The sequence below is a fragment of the Micropterus dolomieu genome, linkage group LG05, assembly GCF_021292245.1.
Source record: "Micropterus dolomieu isolate WLL.071019.BEF.003 ecotype Adirondacks linkage group LG05, ASM2129224v1, whole genome shotgun sequence".
NCBI lineage: Eukaryota > Metazoa > Chordata > Actinopteri > Centrarchiformes > Centrarchidae > Micropterus > Micropterus dolomieu.
Window position 1 is genome coordinate 13,345,388 of NC_060154.1, and position 22,488 is coordinate 13,367,875.

The window sequence follows — 22,488 nt, forward strand, 5'->3', positions numbered from 1 at the left end:
CACGACCGCAACAGTTTCACGGGAACACGCCCGCTTGTCGCTACGCCTGTCGCAATTCCCCCGCCTCCCTTCCTACACACTCGCCTCTCATTGAAAATAAATTACAAGGGGCGTAAATCACTTCCCGTGTGAAAAGGCCTTAATGCAGAGGTGTCAAACTCATTTTCACCAAGGGTCACATAAGCAATATGGTTACCCTCAAAGGGCCAGTTGCAACTGTACGACTGTATAAATGTAACTATTCCTTAACATATTGTTAAACTGTCTCTTTTTTTTATTATGTATTCAAGTTAAGGACATTTATCAGATGTAAAATTATAGCCTTAGTAAGAAAATTTCTGTGTTATTATAACATAAATGAATTTATCAGATTTAAAAACCCTCATTACTCCATCAATCAAAGATCAAACATTTCAAGTAAATAACAAAGACAAATATCCATCCATCATCAACTGCTTATCCTGCGGGTCACGGGGGGGCTGGAGCCAATCCCAGCTGACGTGGGAGAAAGCCGGAGCACCCGGAGAGAACCCACACAGAAAGGCTGGGGCAACTGGGGTTTGAACCCACAACCATCTTGCTGTGAGATGACAGTGCTAACCACCGCACCGCTTTCAGACAAATATCATCAAACATAATCTTTTATAGTAACTTTTCACTTTTTCACAGTCCAGAGGTGCAGAACCATGGTAAAACAAATAATTGTGAGCTGCTAATAATATGAGGGACAGATGTGGCATTTCATTAAACAAATAGTCCAGCTGCACACAGCCTTGCAGATAGCATACATCCAACTAATGAGAGATAGTTTGATTACCTGGAAAGATGCAGACGGTTAGGCTACTGTAGCCTAGGTCTAGTTCACACTACACAATTTTTAGCCCGACTTGCCACTTGGTGAGCTCAGCGACCATCAGGCTGTGATCGGGAGTAAATCAGCGATTGATCTGCGGTCGCCAGTCGTTATGTGTGAACTACTCAACAACGCATCAAAACGTCTCCCCGACAGATTTCTGACACATCACCGACATCTGCCAGATATATAGCATGCCAAATATCTGGAGAAGTCGTCCGACTCGACATTTACATCCAGCCAATGAGAGCAGGCAGCTGGCAGAGCAGGCAGCTACTTTTTCACCGCAGAACACATTTTACTCACCTCCAGCTCTCTCGGTAGCTCAGACGATCCCTGCTACCTGCGTGTGCTAATCCATTCTTTCACCCATATTCTTTGACTTTCTAATTGCTATCTTTACAATAACAAACAACAGCTGTTTTGTCTGTAGGTTCGCGTCATTTCCCGTTTGACATTTCACATGTGTTTTCTTGACAAAACGTGGTTTGGAGACCAGCGTCGGGTGACAGAGCCTTAACTAACGTTGATCCTTCATCACTGATACTGCCTCATAACACAAAAGACATAGGCCTAGCCTACCGTTTTTCTCCTTGAAGCACAAACATGTATTCACTTTCCCACCATTCATGAAATTGGCTTCCTTCTGCATCAATTTTTCTCGTCTTGTCATCTCCACTTGTCGGAAAACTACTGTAGTGGGTGTGGAAACATCGCAGTCTAGTGGCAGGATGCTCTCACTTCTCAGGTCACAAAATCAACATGCATTGTGGGAGATGCAGTTTATGGCAGCAGAGACTTTTATTTTAGGACAATCATGAATCTTTAAAGCTTTCGCGAGCCACATAAAATGACGTGGCGGCCGGATTCGGCCCGCGGGCCTTGAGTTTGACACATATGCCTTAATGTGTGTGTACATGCGACCAGTTGCGTGTGATGACAGAGATCATCAGGTTAAGAGATGACTCCTCGAAGTTGCGCTTGGAGGACAAAAAATAGCGTTGTTTTCCGCTGCCTGCCAACCAATATGCAAGTGATACACTGTTACTTTGAGTTTGTTACTTTTTGCGTTGCCAAAATGCTGGATGGTTGTTGTGCTTTCGGATTTATGAATCGAGGAGGAAGGAGACAAGCCTGGGCTGTGTTAGGTGAGGGATTCCCCAGAAGGTAAAAGTAGGCATTACCGCAGTCGAGCGGCGGTAGAAATGCGGCAGCGGATGCTGTAACGTTATATGGATCGGCCATGCCCAACACTTGCAGTTTGTGTTCATATCTTTCTTTCAACTAAGTTGAAAGGTGATCCAAATAAAATTTGACTGCTTTTGCGGCGTCTCTACGGGGGAGTCGCGGTGTTGTTCTGTTGTTTCATCCTCCAGGTTACTGCGAATTCCTCACTGTAAAAATACTCTGCAAGTACTGCACTGAAAAAGTTAAATAAAAGTATTTAAGTAGGCTATAAGCAGGAGAATGTAGAAGTAGCCTATTAAAAATAAAAATAGCCTATAAGCAGAATAATAAATGTCCTATATGACTGTCACTATTATATCATTAGATTATTATTCCTTATTCTTAATGTAGCCTAGTTGGTTGAGGTTGAACTATTTTGTATCAGACTGAAATTAATGATTTTTATTAATATTTTTATTATGTAGGCTATTGATCATACAATATTTCCCTTTGAGAAGTGGTGAAGTAGAAAGTGGCATGAAAAGAAAATACTCAAGTTCAGTACAAATACCTTGTGTAAAAGTACAGTACTATTTTGATACTGTCCACCACTGGGCTTAGCTTTGGCTACCTGAAACTAAGGAAAGGACCAGAGACGTTTTTCTATATTTTGGCTCTGGACCAAACGCTATCATCCATCAAGATGGTGAAAATGGCTGGCCTTGAGCCACAGTGCTTCAAGTGGGAGCCCCCTATCCCTGTCATCAAGGCATTAAAATGTGCAACAAACAATTACAACACAAAACACCATTCATAAGATGAACTGTGTAGCCTACTCACACAAACAGGTTGGCATACATGCGTAGGTGCATGCCTATGTGTACAGCACTGTTACACACATAGACAAATTTCTTATTAGTTTTGATACATTTTATTTTTGAAATACACATTTATATATGAATAGTGTTTTATCAGATTCACCTATTGTTAAAATTTCTATTTGTTCGGGTCAATTATGAACTATATAGGTAAAATTTATCATGCTAGTGACTGCTGCCAATATTTGAGTTAGTCCTCCTCTAACACGCATTATCTCACTCCAAGGTTTGAGTCAGATTGTACCTCCTGACCACTTCTACCGGTTTGAGTCTCACAGTTTACTGACATTCGTATTACAAAGTATCTATTCTCAAGCTGCCACGAGGTGCAACCCAATTTCAAAGTGAAAGTAAAATGTGTTTCTTTTCTCACACAGGAAATTTGTGTTTCTTTGAAGAAGAATTCACTTTAACTAAACGGTTACTTGCCACTCTTTCATTCATACGCTCATGTTGTCAGTTTCTGTCACCCTCACCCTCTGCCCAAACAACAGATATTACAGCAGCTAATAAAATATATCTATAATATATAAATATATATGAAATATAAAAATAAGTGCTTTGTCAGGTCACAGTGGATAAACCACACTGATGAATGTACAACAAAAATATATAATTCAGCTCATTTTCTTTATAGTTTTGACTCCATATCAATTGTATATTGTGTTTAACAAAGAGGACAGTAAGTAAGAGATAAATATATTATATAATTAATAATTATATAATATATATAAATATAGCAGTGTACAAATAACTCAAATGACAGTTTTCTTATCTCACATACCTTATTCTTCTCTTATCACAGGCAGACAGGGGCTCTTAGGTTTAGTTGCTTAACACTGATAAAATTAACACTTACTATAAGGCTTTTAAGTACACTATTTTTACTTTCCTGGCTGTTTGAGCACATACTGTATGTTTTCTTTACTGTTTAGTTGCATAACCGACATAAATGAAACACTGGATACTACTGTTCGGTGACTTGTGGATTTTTACATAGATGTGTGACGCTGATAAGACCAAACAAAAGACCAAAAACAGCCAATTTAGGACAGATTCTCAATGACAACTGTATTGTCAAGATGTTTATTTACAAATGACGTTCTATGTACATTTGGATTTTTACGTAAATTTACATCACCTAGACATAATCATCAGCCACTACACCCACAACATCCAGCTTTATAATCATTGAACACTCCATTGATATTCTCATCTGATGCTTTAAATTAAATATAAGAACCCCACATTTGCCCCTTTTTGGGGGGACAATTAAATTAACATTTTAGATACTCGTACCAGCAAAAGTTTCAGTTCACAGTGTCATTGTAAACCTACCAAATTCATGTCAAGTATATCAGCATATTCAAATCCATAGACAGCATACATGTAATAAGTATAGACATTTCTTTAAAGTTCCCAGTAGTATACAAGTAGTAGACGTCCACATCAAGTCAGTCACATTCCAAATAAAATGAGTGCAAGGACCTCTATGATACAAAAAATATATAAGATAAAAATCTTGTACTGCATATGAAGATAATGGTTACACATACAGTAGAAAAGGTGACCAATAATGACATTGTGAGTTTTCTGACTGAATCAGACCTAAGTAGAAAGAGTTGTTTCTTTCGCCTACTTGAAGCCACTGCAGCATCCGTACTGGTCCAAGTAAAAGCATTGTGTAACAAACCCAGAATGCTAGCACAGGCTGTGCAAGGTAGCCATGGTTTTGTTAAAAATTAATTTTGCCTCAACAGTTTGAAGCATATTCACATTAATGGGTTCACTATCATTAATGATTTGGGGACAGTTCACTGCGACAGGGCCCCTGGGTTCCTGGCAAATGGAAAACCCCCATTGTACCAAACCAGAAAGAGGAAGTAAAATAGGTGTTTGCAACGGATTAGGGGAGGGTGGTTCGAGGGTGTGTGTTAGTGCTGAGACAGATAAAAAATTGTGCGCCAGGGCCCACAACACAATAACAAGCAACAGAATAAAAAGTCTGTAATTGTAGAGGGAGTCACTGTCCTCCTTAGCATGGTGCAGTACCTCAGCTTTGGTCTCTGAATTTGCATGCTGACAGTGTGAGTCCTTCAAAATGTCAATATGAATACATTCTTCTATAAGTCAACCTCTGAAAAATCTGCACAATTTTCTTGATCTTTGAAAGAACCTCCAAAAGTTGTATTACTGCACAGAAACAGCAAATTCAAATATTGTCCACGGTCCCTCTTCACATAAAGTAGAGTTTTCTGGAAAGTTTGACTTTGACTCATACATCATACTAGTATCCACCGAGGTGCAACTCAGCTTGTTGGTGCTGTCCTTACCGGTGTTCCCATCAAGCTATAGGATTTCCACTTTCTGCGAGCAGACCAGGTCACTGTTGACCAGATTCCACATGTGCATGAGGTCCGACGGGAGCAGCTTGTGCACCACAATCATGCTCTTAAAGAAACAGGGTTCTCTGTTCAACTTACTGTTCTTATTTTTCACCAAGCCAAATGTCTTAAAGGCGTTGTGTTTAATAGGAGTGACCTGAAGCACTTCTAAACACATGCCCAAAAAGACATCATCGATGGGGTAGAGCTCCATGATGTCTGCGACCCTGTGAAGCCTCCTTGCGAGGGCCCCGTCCATCAGAAAACCCCCACCACCTGCATATGGAGGGTAGTGTGTCTTATCAAACAAAGCCTCTGGGATGTAGTATTTGTTTTCCTTTTTACGAATTGGCTTAGCCTTGAAAATCACATCCCCCACAAACAGGTTCTTTGAATCGTTTGTGCTTTCTAGAAACTCAAAGATGTTCTCCACGCTGACAAAGACGTCATCGTCCCCCTTGAAGACATAGCGTACGCCTCGGCAGTAAGTGTGGAACCACTTGAGGAAGTGAGTCTCCTTAAGCGTGAGGTTGAAGAAGCTATCCAGGAAGTCCCACTGCAGCATATCCCTATAGATGTAGTCCTCGTACTCCACTAGCTTCTGATGGTTTGCTCTCTCTGCCTCATTAGAGGGTATACCAAGAAGGAAGAGGGTCTTTATCCTCTTGTTGTTAACCACCTGCTCTTTGCCCCAGGTTTTTCGGATGACCTCCCTGCGGTCATGCTGGGTGGCCACAGATTTTATTACCATGAGCAAATCTATGTCCCCTGTGCACTTCTCTGGGTGGTTGAGGTGCATGGGAAAGTAGCGGCAGTGTCGATAAAGCATGAACTGTTTGAAATTTTCCTCCAGGCTCCTAAACCAGTCCTGACTTGAGAGGTTGAGATTGGCGCTACAGTTCAAGTTGGTTACATCCCAGGTTCTGTGGCTGCTGTCCTCAGTCATTCTGGGCTCCTGTATGGTGGCCCGAGCTTCAGGCACTGGCTGGTGTTTGCTAGCCTTCCAGAAGCCTTTAATCCCCAGGTACGTGTCAGCTCCAAGCTCTGCTCCCTCAGAGGCATCCATGCGAGACTGCCTCTCATATTCAAAGGGAGCCCCCATATTAATGGTCCCCCTCTGGACAACAGTCAGCGCCACCACAGCCAGGAAAAACATGACACTCACCATCTTGTACACCCTCCAGCGATCTCTGTTGCTTATCCTGGGTGAAGACAAAAACCAGAAGCCAGTCAGAGTTAGGGCAACCTAATCTAACCTAAATACGTTTTGATAGATGGAAAGCAAAATGTTGAATTACAATAATATCATGTTTGAGTGTTTGGATTAAGTTCACATACATTAAGGAATATTGAGAGGCCCTAAAAATCATTGAGTTTCAAACAATGAGCTTAATATTAAAAAGCATAGGATCAAACATTAGTAAAGGAAGCATTTTTTGTTTTTTTGTTTTATCTTTAAGTTGGATGTTATTTGTAGTCTTATTTTTAGTCTTTAACCCTGAACATATAACTGTGGTCCGACTAGGAGTAAGAATGACACACCAAATAAAAGTCCAGGGTATTTAGTTTACCAGTGATACCGTGGACATGTATCAGTTCTATGCGATTTGGAATTACAAACAGTTTAAAACCCAATACATAAATAGGTATGAAAGTGTAAGCAAAAATGCACAACATTCAATAAATGATCCCTTAGAGGATAAACCCGCATGTTTACACTACCAACTGAAGAATACTTGCTGTTCCATGATTAGTCAGCAAAGCAAACAATAACAAACAATAGCCACTGTGTGCTTTCACTGTAACTTATTTTTGCATGTAAATCATAGCATTACTATTACGTCGCATAAAAAGACAGATTGCAATTTGTCTTTTGGTTTCCTGACTATGTGCTGTGGTGGCTCTAAAATAAAGCAGAGTGGTTGTTTCCATAGTTAGTAACACAATCACAGTCACGTCTTATTTCAACGGTGTCACTTCTGGAAGAACATTTGGAATGTTACTTGGAAAGTAACCCCTGGAGCTTCAATTTCCCACATTTCTAACATGTCATTCACGACCATAGAGACACTCCCATGTGGGCCCCTCTACCTTTGAAGGAGAGTTTCCCTACCAATTAACCACCATCAAAGTAAATTCTACATAAAAAAAAAAACAAATAAAAAGTCAATTAATGACATTTAGACTTCTTGATAATGAAAATCACTTGTGATTTTTTTTTTTAAACACATGAAGAGTAGGTTGCCACACTTCGCAGGCAATTTGAAATCATTTCCACCGTTATTTTAAGCCTTCCACTATTAAGATGGACAACATCACCATGTTCTTTGTTTCACCCCCCTGAAACAAGCTCTTGTTGTGTCTTAAGTGGGATACGGTCTTGTTCACTCAACTTCAAGGAGCATTACAGAGTTTCTGTGTCTGTCTGCGTGTAGCACCTTAACACCAAAAAAAGTTCCTTGTATGTGTCAAACACTACTTGGCAATAAAGCTTCTTCTGATTCTGATTAAAATATTAGTCACTTTAAAAGCGAATTGAGTTGTGCGACTGATGTCACATGCTTTCACATGCAGATCTTCAAGAGGATAAGTCAGATAAGCATTGTGTAAAACTGTTAATCCAGCCTATAATGATGAAATGTTTAAAGAAGATGCAACTCACATATTTTGTCGTGCTTCAGGCGATCTGTGATTGTTCCTTGGAGACAATTTAGCCCAGAAAAGGGGAATGGCTTGAGTTTATGTCTCTTTTGGACAAAACGATAAAACAAGCCTTTCTATCGACTCAGTACGCAATTGTTGAAATTAGTGTCGTGTGAAACCAGCAGAGAGTTTGAAGGCTCCTTTGCCGGCTGGTGCAGATGTGGTCTGCGCTGCGGACGACTAGTCTTGGTCCCTCGCAGAGATCCGCTTTTAAAAGCACAGCTGCAGTCACGCACAGCCCACATTCACACACGCATGGCTGATGAATGGGACAGGGAGGAGAGAGTCCGTGCAGGCACACACCTGATCTCCACAAGCACGATCGTCCACAGTCACGCCAACAGCAAGGTAAACACTGGATATATTTTGTTTCACTACATGAAAAAAATCCTAATACTTTTGTTTCCCTGTATATCCTGGATATCATGTGGGAAACTGGCATTAATTAGCCTATGTAGGGTATGTCTGACGTCACAACAATTTAACTCTGAGGTTAAGTTTTTCAACTTCTAAAAAGCTCTGAAGCACATTTTTACTTAGTGTACAAAATTATTATCAGCAAAATTAAAGTATCAAATGAAGTAGCAAATAGTTGCTATTCAAAATGGACCATTTCAGTTATATTATCATTTATATCCCACTGTATTATTGGATTGGTGACATGTGTCATGTGAGCTGATTTGACATGGATATTTTATTCTGTAACACCAAACCAAATTTGGTAAGCTGATCACGTGTTTTGTTGTTAGTATCTTTTGTAAAGTAACTATAGCTGTCAGATAAATTAAGTGGGGTAAAGAGTACAATATTTCCCCCTGAAATGTAGTGGAGTATAAGTATGTAGTAAGTAGCAGAAAATAAAATAATAAAATAATTGTTAAGCTGCCACAAAAGATTTAAGTACAGTAGTTGAGTAGATGTACTTAGATTCTTTCCACCAGTTTAGAATGTACCTTACTGCACCAGAGATGTACATACAGAAAAAATCAATAACTTTACATAAAACTGACTAGGGCCTACATAAAAGGAGACTTTCTTCTTTTTCATACAATGTTCCAGAACTGAAGAAAGACCTTTTGAAGAAACCATATAAACAATTTCCTCACATGTTTTTCGTCACTGAACAGCCCAAGATATCATCTGTCAGATTCACAACACAATTAACTACCCTAAACTGCATTACTGGTAATCAATATTTTTGATATACACAGACAATTACATTAGCTCTCACTTCTGCTGCTCTGTATGCATTAGCGTTTTAGCCTCTTTGAACTCCTTTTTTTTTGTGGCACATTTGTAGTAGTCATGCTCTTCAACCCCCTCACCCATTTCCAGTAAAATAACCGACAGACAGACAGATGGCGGAGAACAAAACAGCAAAACGTAAATACTTGATGTTGCTCTGTGTCTCTCAGATGTGTAATTAGGCAAGTGTGTGCTAACAGGTTTGCGATTAAATGGATATTGTGATGGATGTGCATTTGTCAGCTTGTTTTTTCTACCCTCTAGTGGTGGTATCTTCAAAGATACATCCATCCATTGTCAACCACTTATCCTGCGTACAGGGTCACAGGGGGCTGGAGCCAATCCCAGCTGACATCAGACGAAAGGCAGGGTACACCCTGGACAGGTCGCCAGTCCATCGCAGGGCCACACATAGACAAACAACCACGCGCTGCTTCAAAAATACAGTTTTCAGTAAAATATGTGTAATATAAGTGACCAAACCAACTCAAATCTACAGGTGGGTCTAAGGTGTTTTACAGATGAAAGGGACGCAACAGGAACATTAAAACAAATAATGAAAGAGGCATGAAAAAGTGGTGAAAAAATGTCAGCATGTGTCTTAATATTTTCACAATGGAAACATGAGGAAGTGGAATTAACATTTTCCTAAGTTAATATAAACCATTTGCTTGTCACGTTGAACTTCAGGAACAGCCTAAATAACTAACAGGGCCACAATGACCTACTAAACAATTATTATTAATGTTATATCCTGATATGCTACTGACTTTATTTTTATCAGCTACTTTAACAGCCATTGTGTGTCTAAGGATTTCATATATTTGAAACCCTATAAAAGTAACTTTGACATGCCACTTTTGAAGATTAGTACTTTTGTTGAATGGATTATTGCCTGCACTGGAAATCTAAAGAAAGTCAAAGTTTGGTTTTCTCTTTCTCTTAACTCTTAAAGTCTCTCAGACATGAAAGCTAAATGTGATGTCATCCTTCGCTGCCGATAGCTGAAATAATGATTGCACAGCTGTCACCACCACAACCGCACGTAACCCTTGCTGTTTTAAACTATGTTCTTCCTGGCCTCTTTATGGTCTGGGGAAAGATCAACAAAATGTCTCTCTGTGCTCCAAAACAGATATTTTTTCAATCCGAACACAGCTGTGATCCAAAATCACTTCTTCCTCTTCTTCTCTCTCCATTTCCTGGATCCAACCAACCATCCTTCTCAGGGCCATGTGCATCCTGTTGCCTGCTGGCGGTGTTTTTTCCCGTTTAGATTTTTTTTCCTCTCTGTGGATTCAGGCTCTGCAAGGGCTGCAAAGGAGCGAAGTGGTGATGGACGCCACAGTCCCTCATCTTTCCCTTGGCTGGAAAGGCATTGGTCACTGGTGATGAATAGAAGCAACTGCCAACAAGGAAAACTGAGCTCTATGAGCACAATGACTCACTGTAACAAGTGATTGGTGTCAGAATATGACCATGTAACTGTAATATTGTAGAGTTTCATTTTTATTTTAAAATTAATCTTCAGTTCATTGTTTGGTTTTATAACCCACCACTTTACTTTTCACCATAACATCTTGTTCTTATGAGGTAATAATAAATGAATGTTGTGTTAGCACCATGTTCATTTAAGCCCAAGTGAAGAAAAAAAAACAAAAACACTGCTTTAGCTTACGTGAAAGTCCAGTCAATTTGATTTGTATAGCCCAACATCACAAATCTGCCACCGGAAGCTTGAGTAATATTGTGTAATCTCTGACTGCTGGCAGTTGGCTTTACATAATAATGAAAACCATTATCCCCACATACACAAGTCCTGTAGGCATATCTAATATCCCTTGAATAGTGTAAACATATTTGATTAAATTGATGAAACTAAAAATTACAATAGAGACCACTAAACTGCCTAAAACAGCTAAAACAAGAAAAGAGGGAACAAGATCTGGGTGTAAAATATAATCATGAAAATATTAATAAAAATGAGCCATCATTTTCATCATTTAAAAAAATTATTAGTAAGTCTAGAGATCAAGACCAAGGCTTATGTTTGTAGTTCTTGCTGGAGGGATAGGGTGGTAAGAGAAAAAGGACTGTTAATATGAAAAGGACCTTGCTGCTACCTTTGGCTCACAGGAAGTCGGTGCTAATCCCTTGTTGGGCTTTACACACCTGAGGGACTTGGGAGAGGATTATCTTTGGTCTTTCCAACTTGTCAACTGTCTGACTCTGGATAAGTGAGGGGCCCTGGCTACTAACCCCTCAGTCACCTTGAAAGAATTTACTATTGAGGGAGAAAAAGTTGCTTGAGGGGTACTTTTTCAGCTGTCAACTGAGGGTGTTCCCCTCTGAAAAGGTTGATAGAACAAAGACATTGTGATCAGGTTGTGTTTTTAAAGCCCCTGTCGGCTGTGGCTATAGGTAAACACCTGCCCCCTCTCTATCCACCCATTGGCCCCTATGGGTTTAGTTAACCCATAAGTTTACCAGCACTCAGGTATAAATTACATCTATTTATTTCATGCTTTAATGATTTTGCCGATCAAGTTAAGGATAAGGCTTTGGTAGTGCTGACACACTTTCCTGTTTAGTTTCAAATACATCACTGATTTGGGCCTGTAAAGTGTCCCATCTGCAAAATTCCAAGAATGATATTAATGATTTACGTGAGGTTATTTTGGGACACATGGTGTGTTCATTGTGTGATTAGTATATTGCAGCATCAAAACAAATCAAGGAACTGACAAAACAATCTTAACTTATAGGACCAGTGTGTAGGATTTAGTGGCATATAGCGCTTAGATTGCAACCAACTGAATACTCCTCGCCTCACCCTCTCCAAAAAACAAAAAACAACTATTCTTATTTTCACTTGATACATTAATAGAAAGGATACTGGAATATGATATTCCAGATTCCATACTCTATTCCTATTCTTCCAATAGATCCCCCTCAATCTTATACATTGGTCCTTTAAGGTCCACTTTCGCTTTTTTGGAGTTACTGACCAAGTCTCGTGGTCTTCATGAGCAGAGCTTGTTTATTTTCTAAGCGACCTATGTTTGACCCAAGCGGGAACCTCCTTGGTCTGCAAAGTGAAGCCAAAGCAGAAGTGCCTTAAACCTGCACTCTTTCTAATGGCCAGCAGGGGGCAACTCCACTGGTTGTAAAAAGAAGATCGATTTCATTAGAAATAGGGGTGTGACGAGATCTCGTACCATGAGATCTCATGAGATTAAACTACGACAAGATTTCTTGTCTGGTAAAAAGCTGTCTTGCGAGATTCACACATTTGACATTTTTCACATGCTGTCAAGCCACATGTTAATTTTCTCACGTAGTGATATACAAATGTAATTATAACTGAAAAGAGCTCTGGATATAACGGAGCTAATCAACTCCGCCCAGCTGATGCAACACCAGCATATGCCCAGATAGTATTCATCTGAACCGCACCGCTCGCACTTTGAGTTCAGACAGTTGTGACGAGCGGTAACGTAGCTGGTAAGAGTTTTGCAACATAAGCATCTAAAAACTGAAGCGCAGCCTGCTCTGTTCAGGACTGTGAGCTGCACTTTATCTGAGCTGCTGAAGTTAACGTGTGTGGATTTGTGGTGAGATTTCTGCCTGATCAAAAGTGTCTCAGGTACTTTTGGTTTCACATGCATCATGCAGTCCCAAATTGCATAGGTCAACTTGGCAACTGTCTGGGGATAACATTACTACCAGTGCATCATTAACGCAATGCACCGCAGTGCAGGTAGACTTCTCATTAAACGATGATGGTGATTAAAACTGCCCAGAAGATCATTGGTATCCATCTCCCGAGCATCAGTGATATCGGTGAAGTGAGGTGCCTACGCAGAGCCCAAAGGATACTAAAGGACAGTACCCACCCCAGCCAAAGCCTGTTCACCCTGCTGCCTTCTGGGAAGAGATATAGAAGTTTCTATTGCTACACCACCAGACTGCAGAGCAGCTTTTTCCCCCTAAGCCCTCAAACTCTTAAACTCTAGTTCATCCTCAGCACTGCTCCAGTGATTATAGTTTATTGGTCTTTATTAATCGAATCTTTATTAATGTTTACTGTCTGCTATGTAGCAGAAGGGAGTTACAAAACTCATTTTCACTCTACGACTTGTTGTATTGTGACAATAAAATCTACCTACCTACCATGCAGAAAGTTTTGAACATCAGCAGAAAACCTGTTGAAACACAGGGGCTATTAAAGTCCAGGTGTTTATAAATTAATTAAAATGAGTTAATTTATCATTGAGGTAAAACAGGTGCCACACGCACATTTAAAGAGGTTACTTCCCCAAACAAAGAAGAGAGAAGACTAAATCGTGACTCAGCAGGGATGATATTACATGAGAAAAGTTGATCTACAGGGGAAACAGATCTGAAAGCAACACAGAATGACTGAGATCTGCACTGCATTACAATCTGGTAGAGTTAGGCTAAAGAGTTTGAATTGTCACCTGCCACCTAAATTTTGTGTTTCTCTTTACATAAATAAAAACATTTTGAACATAAACGGATGTGGGAAAATTCATTAGAATGCAGGGATTAAAGTGGTTAATCCTAAACATTTTTCATATAATTCAGCACTAAAGAGTAGTGCTAAAATCTTGTCCCGTCTCGATCTCGTGAATCCAATCCAGTCTTGTGGGTTAAGTGTCTCTTCACACCCCTAATTAGAAATTATGACAAAATGACCCTACTTTCCATTTGATTTATTACCTCAGTAAACACTTTCCTAATGAGTTTAAGTCGCAAGATTCAAGTATTGTTCAATAGAGCATGGTGTTCATTTAGTAAATTATGGTCCCATTTAGAGGAAAATAGATGATAAAGCAGGGTATGTTTTAGGGCTGGACTACCTTATGATTGACAAGTCACTACCATGGCAATCTGTCTGTTAACCAGCGCTGTTGAAAAAACTTATTAGGAATCGGCTGTTCATTTTTTCCGGTTAGTATATTTTGTTTTAAGCCAACATCCAGGTTAAAATCATAGTTAATGTGAATTTCCGATGTACACCTTGCTAATCAAGCTAGCTAGCACCACCGTCTCATCCAAATATCGTCACGTCCAATGCCTGGTTGCAAAAAATCCAGATGGCGATGGCCAAAATGCCAAACTTGAGGCTTCATAACAGTAGTCTACAAATCAATGGGTGACATCACGGTGACTATGTCCACTTCTTTTATAGTCTATGGTTTAACTTAATATCCTATAATAGTCCTAAGTACTCAGAATAATTGAAAGTTTAAACATCTACACGTCCGTGACAACTGGAAAAGTTCCATCTGCTGATGAAGACCATGTTATATGGTCAAAAGCAAAATAGCCCTTGTGTTGTAATTATTAACTGTTTTTGTCAATGTAAATAATCAAATATCAGCCACTATTCCAAAATCATTGGTTTTGTCTAAACAATCATAAGTCACCCGTGCTGCGTGCAGAAATTCCAGAAGAAAGCAGCTAGTGTTGTTAAACTGATACAGCTGTCATCTGTGTCAGTGATTAATCTTTCCTGTTCAAGGATCAACAGCCTTAGACCGGCATTTACTGTTATCCACAGAACATGCCAACCCACAGTTTGGATTTGTTCTAGTGTACACACAGCAAAGATTTAGGTGTATACACACTAAAGGTTAATAGATAGTTTGTGAGGACATTCCTGAGAAGGTCAAAAATGTAAAAGGTGAATTCCAACAATGTTTTAGCCTTTAGTTTGTTTGATCAGCAGCCTCTTTAAATCTTTAACAATACCATACTTGTGAAAAGATCCAAAGCTCTGACATCAATGCCTTCTGTTAATATGTTATGGTGAGTTTTTCCCCTTTACCAAAGGGTTGATTTGCTGCACTTACCAAAACTACCAAATATGGCCTGAAAGGAAAGACACACAGCTTCAAGTGTTTACAACAAAAGGGCAGTTTTGGTGGTCACTTCTATTTATCTGTTCAAAAGGACTGGTCAGGAGGAAACAGAAGGTTCAGGAGACAGAGACAGTGAAACTCAGTCTCTTCATTGTTTGCGTCAGCTTTTATCAGTGGAACACATGGCTATCTACTGATAAGCGCATCTGAAAGGGGTGCCAGCGATCCTGATGACAGTTAGGGCTCTTCAGTAGTACGGTTATTGGAGATTTGAGGGTCTTCAAGAAAAAAAGGGGTCTTGTTTGTTACGATAACATTTTCTTTTGTAGAGCTACAAAGACGCAGTGAATCTACTCAACACAGCTGTTAAAAATGTTAAAAATGTGTTGAAAATCCAGAGCAAGGACATAAACTATTCTTTAAGTTATCTATATTAACTCAAGCACCAAGTAAAATCAAAGGTGAAGAATGAATTATTACATAAACATGCAGTTGCACATGTTGAAAGCTGTTTGCTGTTGGATGTTTCCTGGCTCATAGTTAAATGCAAATCCACATTTGTTTATACTTTCAAATGTAACGCAGTCCGTAACACAAACTTTGTTTAAAACCGATCTGGTTATAGTATTATATATTTACAATTTGTCTTGATACAGCCCAGATACACCATGTATGTGAAATGTCTGTTCCTGCACTTTGTGCTGCAAAGGCCCAGAGTCATGAAACAAGTCTGACAGTGTTTGATATTTTTACATATCCCATCCCCTAGATTTTATCCACAATTTTGTTTTGATAGAAAGCAGCAGCTTCCTCTCTGTCTTCTAAACAGCTACACAGTACCGGCGTGGCTCGAGCTCAGGGTTACACGGCCACCTGGTTGCAAGTGCGTCAGTCTGTCATGTGCAACCTGTTTCCTCGCATTGTGCTGCTGCTCACTGGCTACAATGTTAATTGCTGAATATGTTATCTCTTGGGGCACCACATGTGAGAGTTAGGAAGACCTGCCCAGCTAAAACTAGCTGTATCATTCCTGTAGCCTTTATATATCAATATGTGTGTTATTAAGTAATGTCCTGGCTACGTGTTATCAAGTATTTTAACCTTACTGAGCTTCATAGTGAGTTTCAGCTCACTGTTCAGCTGAATGGCCCACAACTTTACTGTTGTGGTTCACTCTCTCTGCTGTAATTGTGTCATTTTCAGCCGTGGCAGGCATCTGTTTTCAGCGAAAAAGCTCTTAAAACCCACTGTACATTACTTCCTCAGAACTAAACAGATGACAAACACAGTCCTAGCTGGTGAACACAGTGGAACTTTTACCAGCAAGCAGCAAACAGAGCTCCAACTGAACAAATCCCACCCCCTTTTCTTAGGTCTCCGGCCAATCTCCCGCTCTATTTTCCCTTCACTCGCAAACAAGACCCTAAGGTACTTGAACTCCATCACTTGGTGTAAGGATTCATTCCCTACTTGAAGTGAGCACTCCATCGGTTAACTGCTGAGAACCAATCAGGCTGTTTCCAACAAAAACTTGACAATATCACTTTCATCATTACCTTTGTTTGGCCGATATAGGACTTCCAGATAGAGAAGGGCTTGCATTGGCAGGAGCTTTGTCCCTTCTGCCATAGCAGCCCTAAGAACATCCATCTATCTATTCATCCATCTATTCTTGATGAATATTGACAATTTACATCTGGTACAATGGGTTAAGTGCAGGAATAAACAGTAGGTAAGTTTCCAGCAGCAATGAGTGACAACAGGAGTTAGAGTGCATCCTGAATGATGATGATAATTATTCAGGGGGACTTTACATAGAGTTCAGCATGTCCCCAGAACTTTTGTAAGGGTGCAGCTGTGAGGTGAGTTGACGAGGGTGACATATCTTTCTGTTTACAAGACATGAGAGCAGAACTCTTCCTGCTGTGACATCTTGATGAGTTGAACAAAAAGAGTTTTTTCTTTGCACAGTGCAGCACAAAGGCGAGTGCACAACATTGTCGCTGGCAGTAATTATGTAAGGGGAGGTGATTTATGATTCAAGACAGCAGCCAACTGAGATGTGGCATGGAGCTGAGAATGTATCAACAAGAGTCATCACATTGAAAAATGCAATAACTGTATGTCAGTTAAGACCAGAAAACAGGTGACACATCACACATTTATTTAAAACCAATAAAAGTATCAAAATCAATTGCTATCGAAATGCATTACAACAAAAATGTAGCAATTAACATAAATATACAGCACATCACCTGACACAAGAAAAACAGTGCAAATGTACAATGCAACTGATGCTGGATTTAAGACGTTCACATATATTCAAGTTGTATGGATGGTAGTTTATATTAACAGCAATAAGCAGTTCCTAATATTTTGGAAAAAAACATGCACTAGCCTGACAATTAATGTCAAGACCCGTGTCTTGTAAACATTTCCTGGAGCATAAATAAAACAAGAGCAGCTACTCTGATATGAGATAATGCTTTATATTTGCATTAAAGCAAATTATTTATTTATGTGGAGGGATAGTTTCCACCACGGTCAATATATACAGTACGCAGTGAAATTGACTTCAGACTGAAGCAGAGATATTGAGGATTTATCAACAAAAAAAGTGCCCCTGGGACTCCGTTTACCCCTATGCATGTGAGGAAAATGGCAGGTAATGTGCTTATGTCAGAAAACCAGTAGGCCAGTAGGCAGAAAGATGATCAAATATTTTCTCTCAAATCAGAGCTTTACTCCCGAATTAGACTTACATCTTGTTCCACATGAATTTTGACATGGCTGGAGGATGTTGCACATATTGAGGTGTGCCAAATATCACCTGGGGGTTGTGACTATTGTCTGACCTCATATCATGTTGCAGAAGGGGACGGGTGGTGCAGAGCCACAATCCATTTCATTGTTCAAGCCCCTCCTCCTCCTGCTGATCCACGATCATCTCTGTTGCCCTGACCCTGATCACAACCTGACGGGGATGATGTTACAGGAAGCCTGATGCTCCCGTGGAGATAGTGCCACTCCATGGTGACAGCTCCTTCTTCACCTCCTCTTTGACTGGCTGCCTGAAGGATGAGAGAGACGGTGGATAGGTGGGGGGTGAGGGGGGATGGTGAAGAAGGGTTGGTAGAGAGTGGACAGTCACTACTACTAGTCTACTCTAGTAGTAAATATAGTAACTTAAGAAGAAAACCAATTAAATACCCCCTTCCCTCTTAACATGTAATAATGTTTCCCATTTCACTAAAAAGGCTATTCTCAGTGTATACGTGCACTGGAGGCTTCACGTTTTCCTATTGCGCATGTGTAAGTTGCATGTTGGATTTGGATACATATGTTAAACTAAGATTTAAGGTTAGTCAGAAAAACTTTCCCCTCTGCAGCAAATAATGGTGAAAGCATATCCGCCATTCTGCACAGTGAAGTTTAAACACTGAAGTACCAGTATGCAGACTTAAATTCTTTCCTTCCCATGCCAGAGTGACAGTCCTAAGAGAATTCTGCACGTCCTCTAGCTGCATAACCGGGAATCTGTCATTACGTGAAGCCAGCATTGTTGACCTGACTTGGGTAGAATAATGCAGTTTTTTACCATCCTCTCAACACGACAAGACAGCAGCAGCTCCCCGTCTTGTTTGCGCTAGCTGAGTGGGTGGTCAGCTACAAAAACACCTCCTCTATCTTTCCTCAGCCAAAGGAGTGCCTCTGTCACTCACAACGGATGTGTTTACTAAAAGTAGGCCTAAAGGGTATCCTGTATCAGTGTGTGGTTGGTGTTCCCTCCCTGCAGCCAGACTCCACCAAGCAGCAAATATTAGGCATTATAGTTGATAGTCAGCAGAAGCCAAAATAAAGTGAAAAGACAGTGGCTCAACAATAAAGTACCACAAGCTAGCAGGGAACAAACTAATAAAAGTGCATGTGCGCCTTTTTTGCCTTTAAGTGGAGCTACGACTTCCTTATAAGTAGATACATATCTGACACTTGCCAGACCTCAAAAGTACCACACACACACACACACACACACACACACACACACACACACACAGGATGTGGGGGCTTGGACTAACCATTAGGCCCTATTACAGGCTTTATGGTAAGGGCAGCCGGCATAAGAACCGGAGGTAATCGCTCATCAAATACAATTAAGATGCATGAAAGCATGCAGAGATGTTATCATCCAAGAGCACCACAGCAACTGATCAGGCCATCTTCCCTGCAGTGAATCAAGTTCTATGTTTAAGATGTGAAGTTGACAGCAAATAAATAAATATGGCTATGGTAGGGAAGGGCTGAGTGACTATCTCACTGTTGGTCACCAATAAGTAACAATTTGTTTTTCACTTTTTTTGTGTAAAAGATCACGGACAGTGATGGCAACAGTCTGTTTGCCTTATGTGTCTAAAAGTAATTTTAGTAGACTCAAAAAACTACTTCTACTTTTATTTGTTCCAACAGCCATATACTGCCTAGAACAGTGTAATTTTCATAACTGCAACTCACCATATTCACTATACAACCTTGGGTTAATGCAGCAGTCGGTAAGATGAGAGGCTAGTACACCACTGTCCCCCCTCAAAAGTTGTGCATGAGCAGTGACTGACACAGAGTTAGAGACTCTTCCTGGCTCTGATTGGCTGTTTTGACCCAGGAGTGGTCGATTCTTGCAAATGCCTTTAAGACCACTAAGAGGAAGAAGTGGTATTTTTCAGATTATCGTCTCATGTACTACTGCCAGGATATGGTGACAATATATGCCGAAAGGTTATTTTATTTAAGTTACCTACTGTACCTTTAATATTACAATCAAATATCCATAGCTTTATCTTATTTGGTTTCCTGAGACTAAACACAGCTCATTGACATCTGACAGTCTGGTGGCCTAAACATTAATATCAGATGCATGATGCTTTGTATGTCTCTCCGGACTAACGGTACTCCTTGGGTAGTGTTTTTTGTAGGATTGTAAAGAAGAAAGTCCAAAAATAAGGAGGGCTTTACAGAATTAAAACATTATGTTCAAATATGGTTGAAATGTTCAAAATATCGACTTCAAATGCTTTGAAAAAAAGTAAAACTTTCTAACTTAATAATTAAATATAGCCCCAATTGGCAACAATCATGGTCCAAGCAGAGCATTTGGAGAATTGTTTCTTATTTTATTGACAGATCAAAACTCTTAATCTTCTTCAAAATAATTCATCATGATCATCACTGTATGCTAGAATGGCATATTAAGAAACATTGTAGATTAAAAAAAACATTTACGGAGCTTAGTCATAAATTTACGAGAAGAATTTAAAGTTTCTGAGGTTAAAGTCACAAAAAGATTTTTCTGATGTGTGCTTGCATTAAAGGCTCTGTATGCTATGTTAATAACAATAGCAGCATCTAAGCTACTTCCACCAACCAGATAATAGATATCTTTATTTATTTTTACCTACAATGGCCCTAATGAAATGTGAGCTCAACGAAATTGTACCCTGATCAGTCATCTCACAATGAAGTCTGCTTTTGTTGTCAGAACAATAAGAGAGGACATTCCTGGTAAAACATGTTTGTAAGACTCCCACACAGTTATGATACTATTTATGATGTAGCACCTGCCATGCACAGTTTATTTCTTAACACGTAAGAGTTGTACAGGCAGATAACATTCAATCCCAATCCTGAATTTACATATAGGCCTAACACTAACTGCCTCTGAACTCCACCACAAAAAATCTGCTACTGATCCATGTCTATATTTTGATTTATGATGTCACAATATTAGCATGGACGTATAAAATTCCATATTCTGTTATGTAAAACTGTATCCATATCCAAGTTCAAAGTGTATGCTGGAAAATGAAACAGACGGACATAAACAGTTACAGCAAGTCACTTATGTCTACTTCTTAGTTCATCTTCAATTATGATTGAGTGTTTCTAAAAAAACTGAATTTTCTGAAAAGCACCAGATCAGCATGGCTGGTTATCTTCCAAAGTGGCTGGTGGAGTAGACAAAATTTGTCTGGTGGCCATATGCTTACTTCCACTTTGTTGTTCCCCTCCTCCCGTGGAGCTCGCAGAGCCTGGCCGGCTGCTCTGCTGTGGCTCCGACTGGGAAAACTGGGGTGCCAAGGTCAGGCCTCGACTCCGGTGTGCACTGTTCTGGCTGGCTGCTGTGTCAGGTGTACGGGGAATCTTGGGCTGGCTTGCAAATGCAGGGACAGCATCACCACTGACGACAAGGAAAAGAATATGAAGAAGAAGAAGAATAGGAAGAATAGTAAGAAGAAGAATAGTACGAAGAAGAAGAAGACATTACATTACAATTATTTTGCTTTGTAGCAGTAAAACATTAGAACAACAAGGCAAAGACAAATCACTACCACTAAATCACTAATCACAATAAGCACCATGATAAAAAAAAAGTGCTGTGAAAACCTCATCCATACAACATCTCATACATACAACTTGTGAGACAAAATAAGACAAGTTCACTGGGTACACATCATCTACATAATTTATGTTGAAGCTACATTGGCCAAGCCAATTGGGACAAGATGAAAAACAGTTCTTTATTGATTATTTCCTTTATATCACAGCTACTCTTAGTTCTCACTTGCTCAGTAGCTATGAGACACTACAGCAATGAACGGATCTCATTTCTTAGAGAATTTCATAGCACAGAAATCAAGGCTGTCCAAGGCAGCATCAACCTTGCACAAGCCTCTTGCCCTTGACACTTGATAGCATCCATTCCCTTGTTTCAGTCTGTCTGGTGACAGCGTGCCAGACTATTTTATCGATACTTCCAAGATACCCAGTAGGGACAGCTATCAGTAGGGTAATCTATACGATATGGACTCTGAAGGATGCCGACATATATATTGCAGTTCCCTGGCGTCACAAACATACAATTTAATGGCAGAAATGTTTTATTTCTTCATTATGTTATCTCATTCTCATCTTAAATGCATATGCAAATCTAAACTAGTCCGACTGGTGGGGAGATGTCACTTTTGCATCAATTTAGTTTATCAAAGACGATAGCAAAACATCACAGTACATAAAATAAGGACAGCAGAAACAATTAGATAGGTTGACCACCGTGTTTAACTATGTATCTTTAAACCATACAGACAACTGAAATAAACATATCTGCGAATTTTATATACCTCCACAATTCAAATCAACTGCCAGTTGTCTACCCCAAAGTGAATGTTGTTGCTAGTATAATATCACGGTCCATACCCGTGTTTATTTACACTTAATAGTTGCATGCATTTATGAAAATTACACAATATTTTGCAGCTAATTTATATCGATTTATGAAATGGTAAGCATTAGGAAAAGGCCCTATTGTGTTGTATCTCTAT

At 39.8% G+C, this 22,488-nt stretch overlaps 2 protein-coding genes across 10 annotated transcripts in view; both read right to left on the reverse strand.

The window, feature by feature from the left end:
- Nucleotides 1–3,943: 3,943 nt before the first annotated feature.
- Nucleotides 3,944–8,186, reverse strand: b3gnt7 (UDP-GlcNAc:betaGal beta-1,3-N-acetylglucosaminyltransferase 7). The gene is made up of 2 exons (XM_046049777.1): nucleotides 7,945–8,186; nucleotides 3,944–6,484 (listed from the first exon to the last, which is right to left on the reverse strand). Coding segments are annotated over exons 1-2 (1,239 nt in total). The 5' UTR covers nucleotides 7,947–8,186; the 3' UTR covers nucleotides 3,944–5,247.
- A 9,079-nt stretch (nucleotides 8,187–17,265) lies between these two features.
- Nucleotides 17,266–22,488, reverse strand: part of LOC123970925 (lisH domain-containing protein ARMC9) — a 28,856-nt gene continuing 23,633 nt past the window's right edge. For 7 of the 9 annotated variants that reach the window (XM_046049330.1, XM_046049332.1, XM_046049329.1 and 4 more), the window contains 2 exons: nucleotides 21,157–21,347; nucleotides 20,708–20,964 (listed from right to left, as the gene is read on the reverse strand). In XM_046049330.1, the coding sequence (XP_045905286.1) occupies nucleotides 20,894–20,964; nucleotides 21,157–21,347 (262 nt within the window). In that variant the 3' untranslated portion in view covers nucleotides 20,708–20,893. Of the gene's footprint in view, nucleotides 18,190–20,707; nucleotides 20,965–21,156; nucleotides 21,348–22,488 lie in introns of those variants that run through there. The other 2 variants (XM_046049336.1, XM_046049335.1) reach the window with 1 other exon arrangement.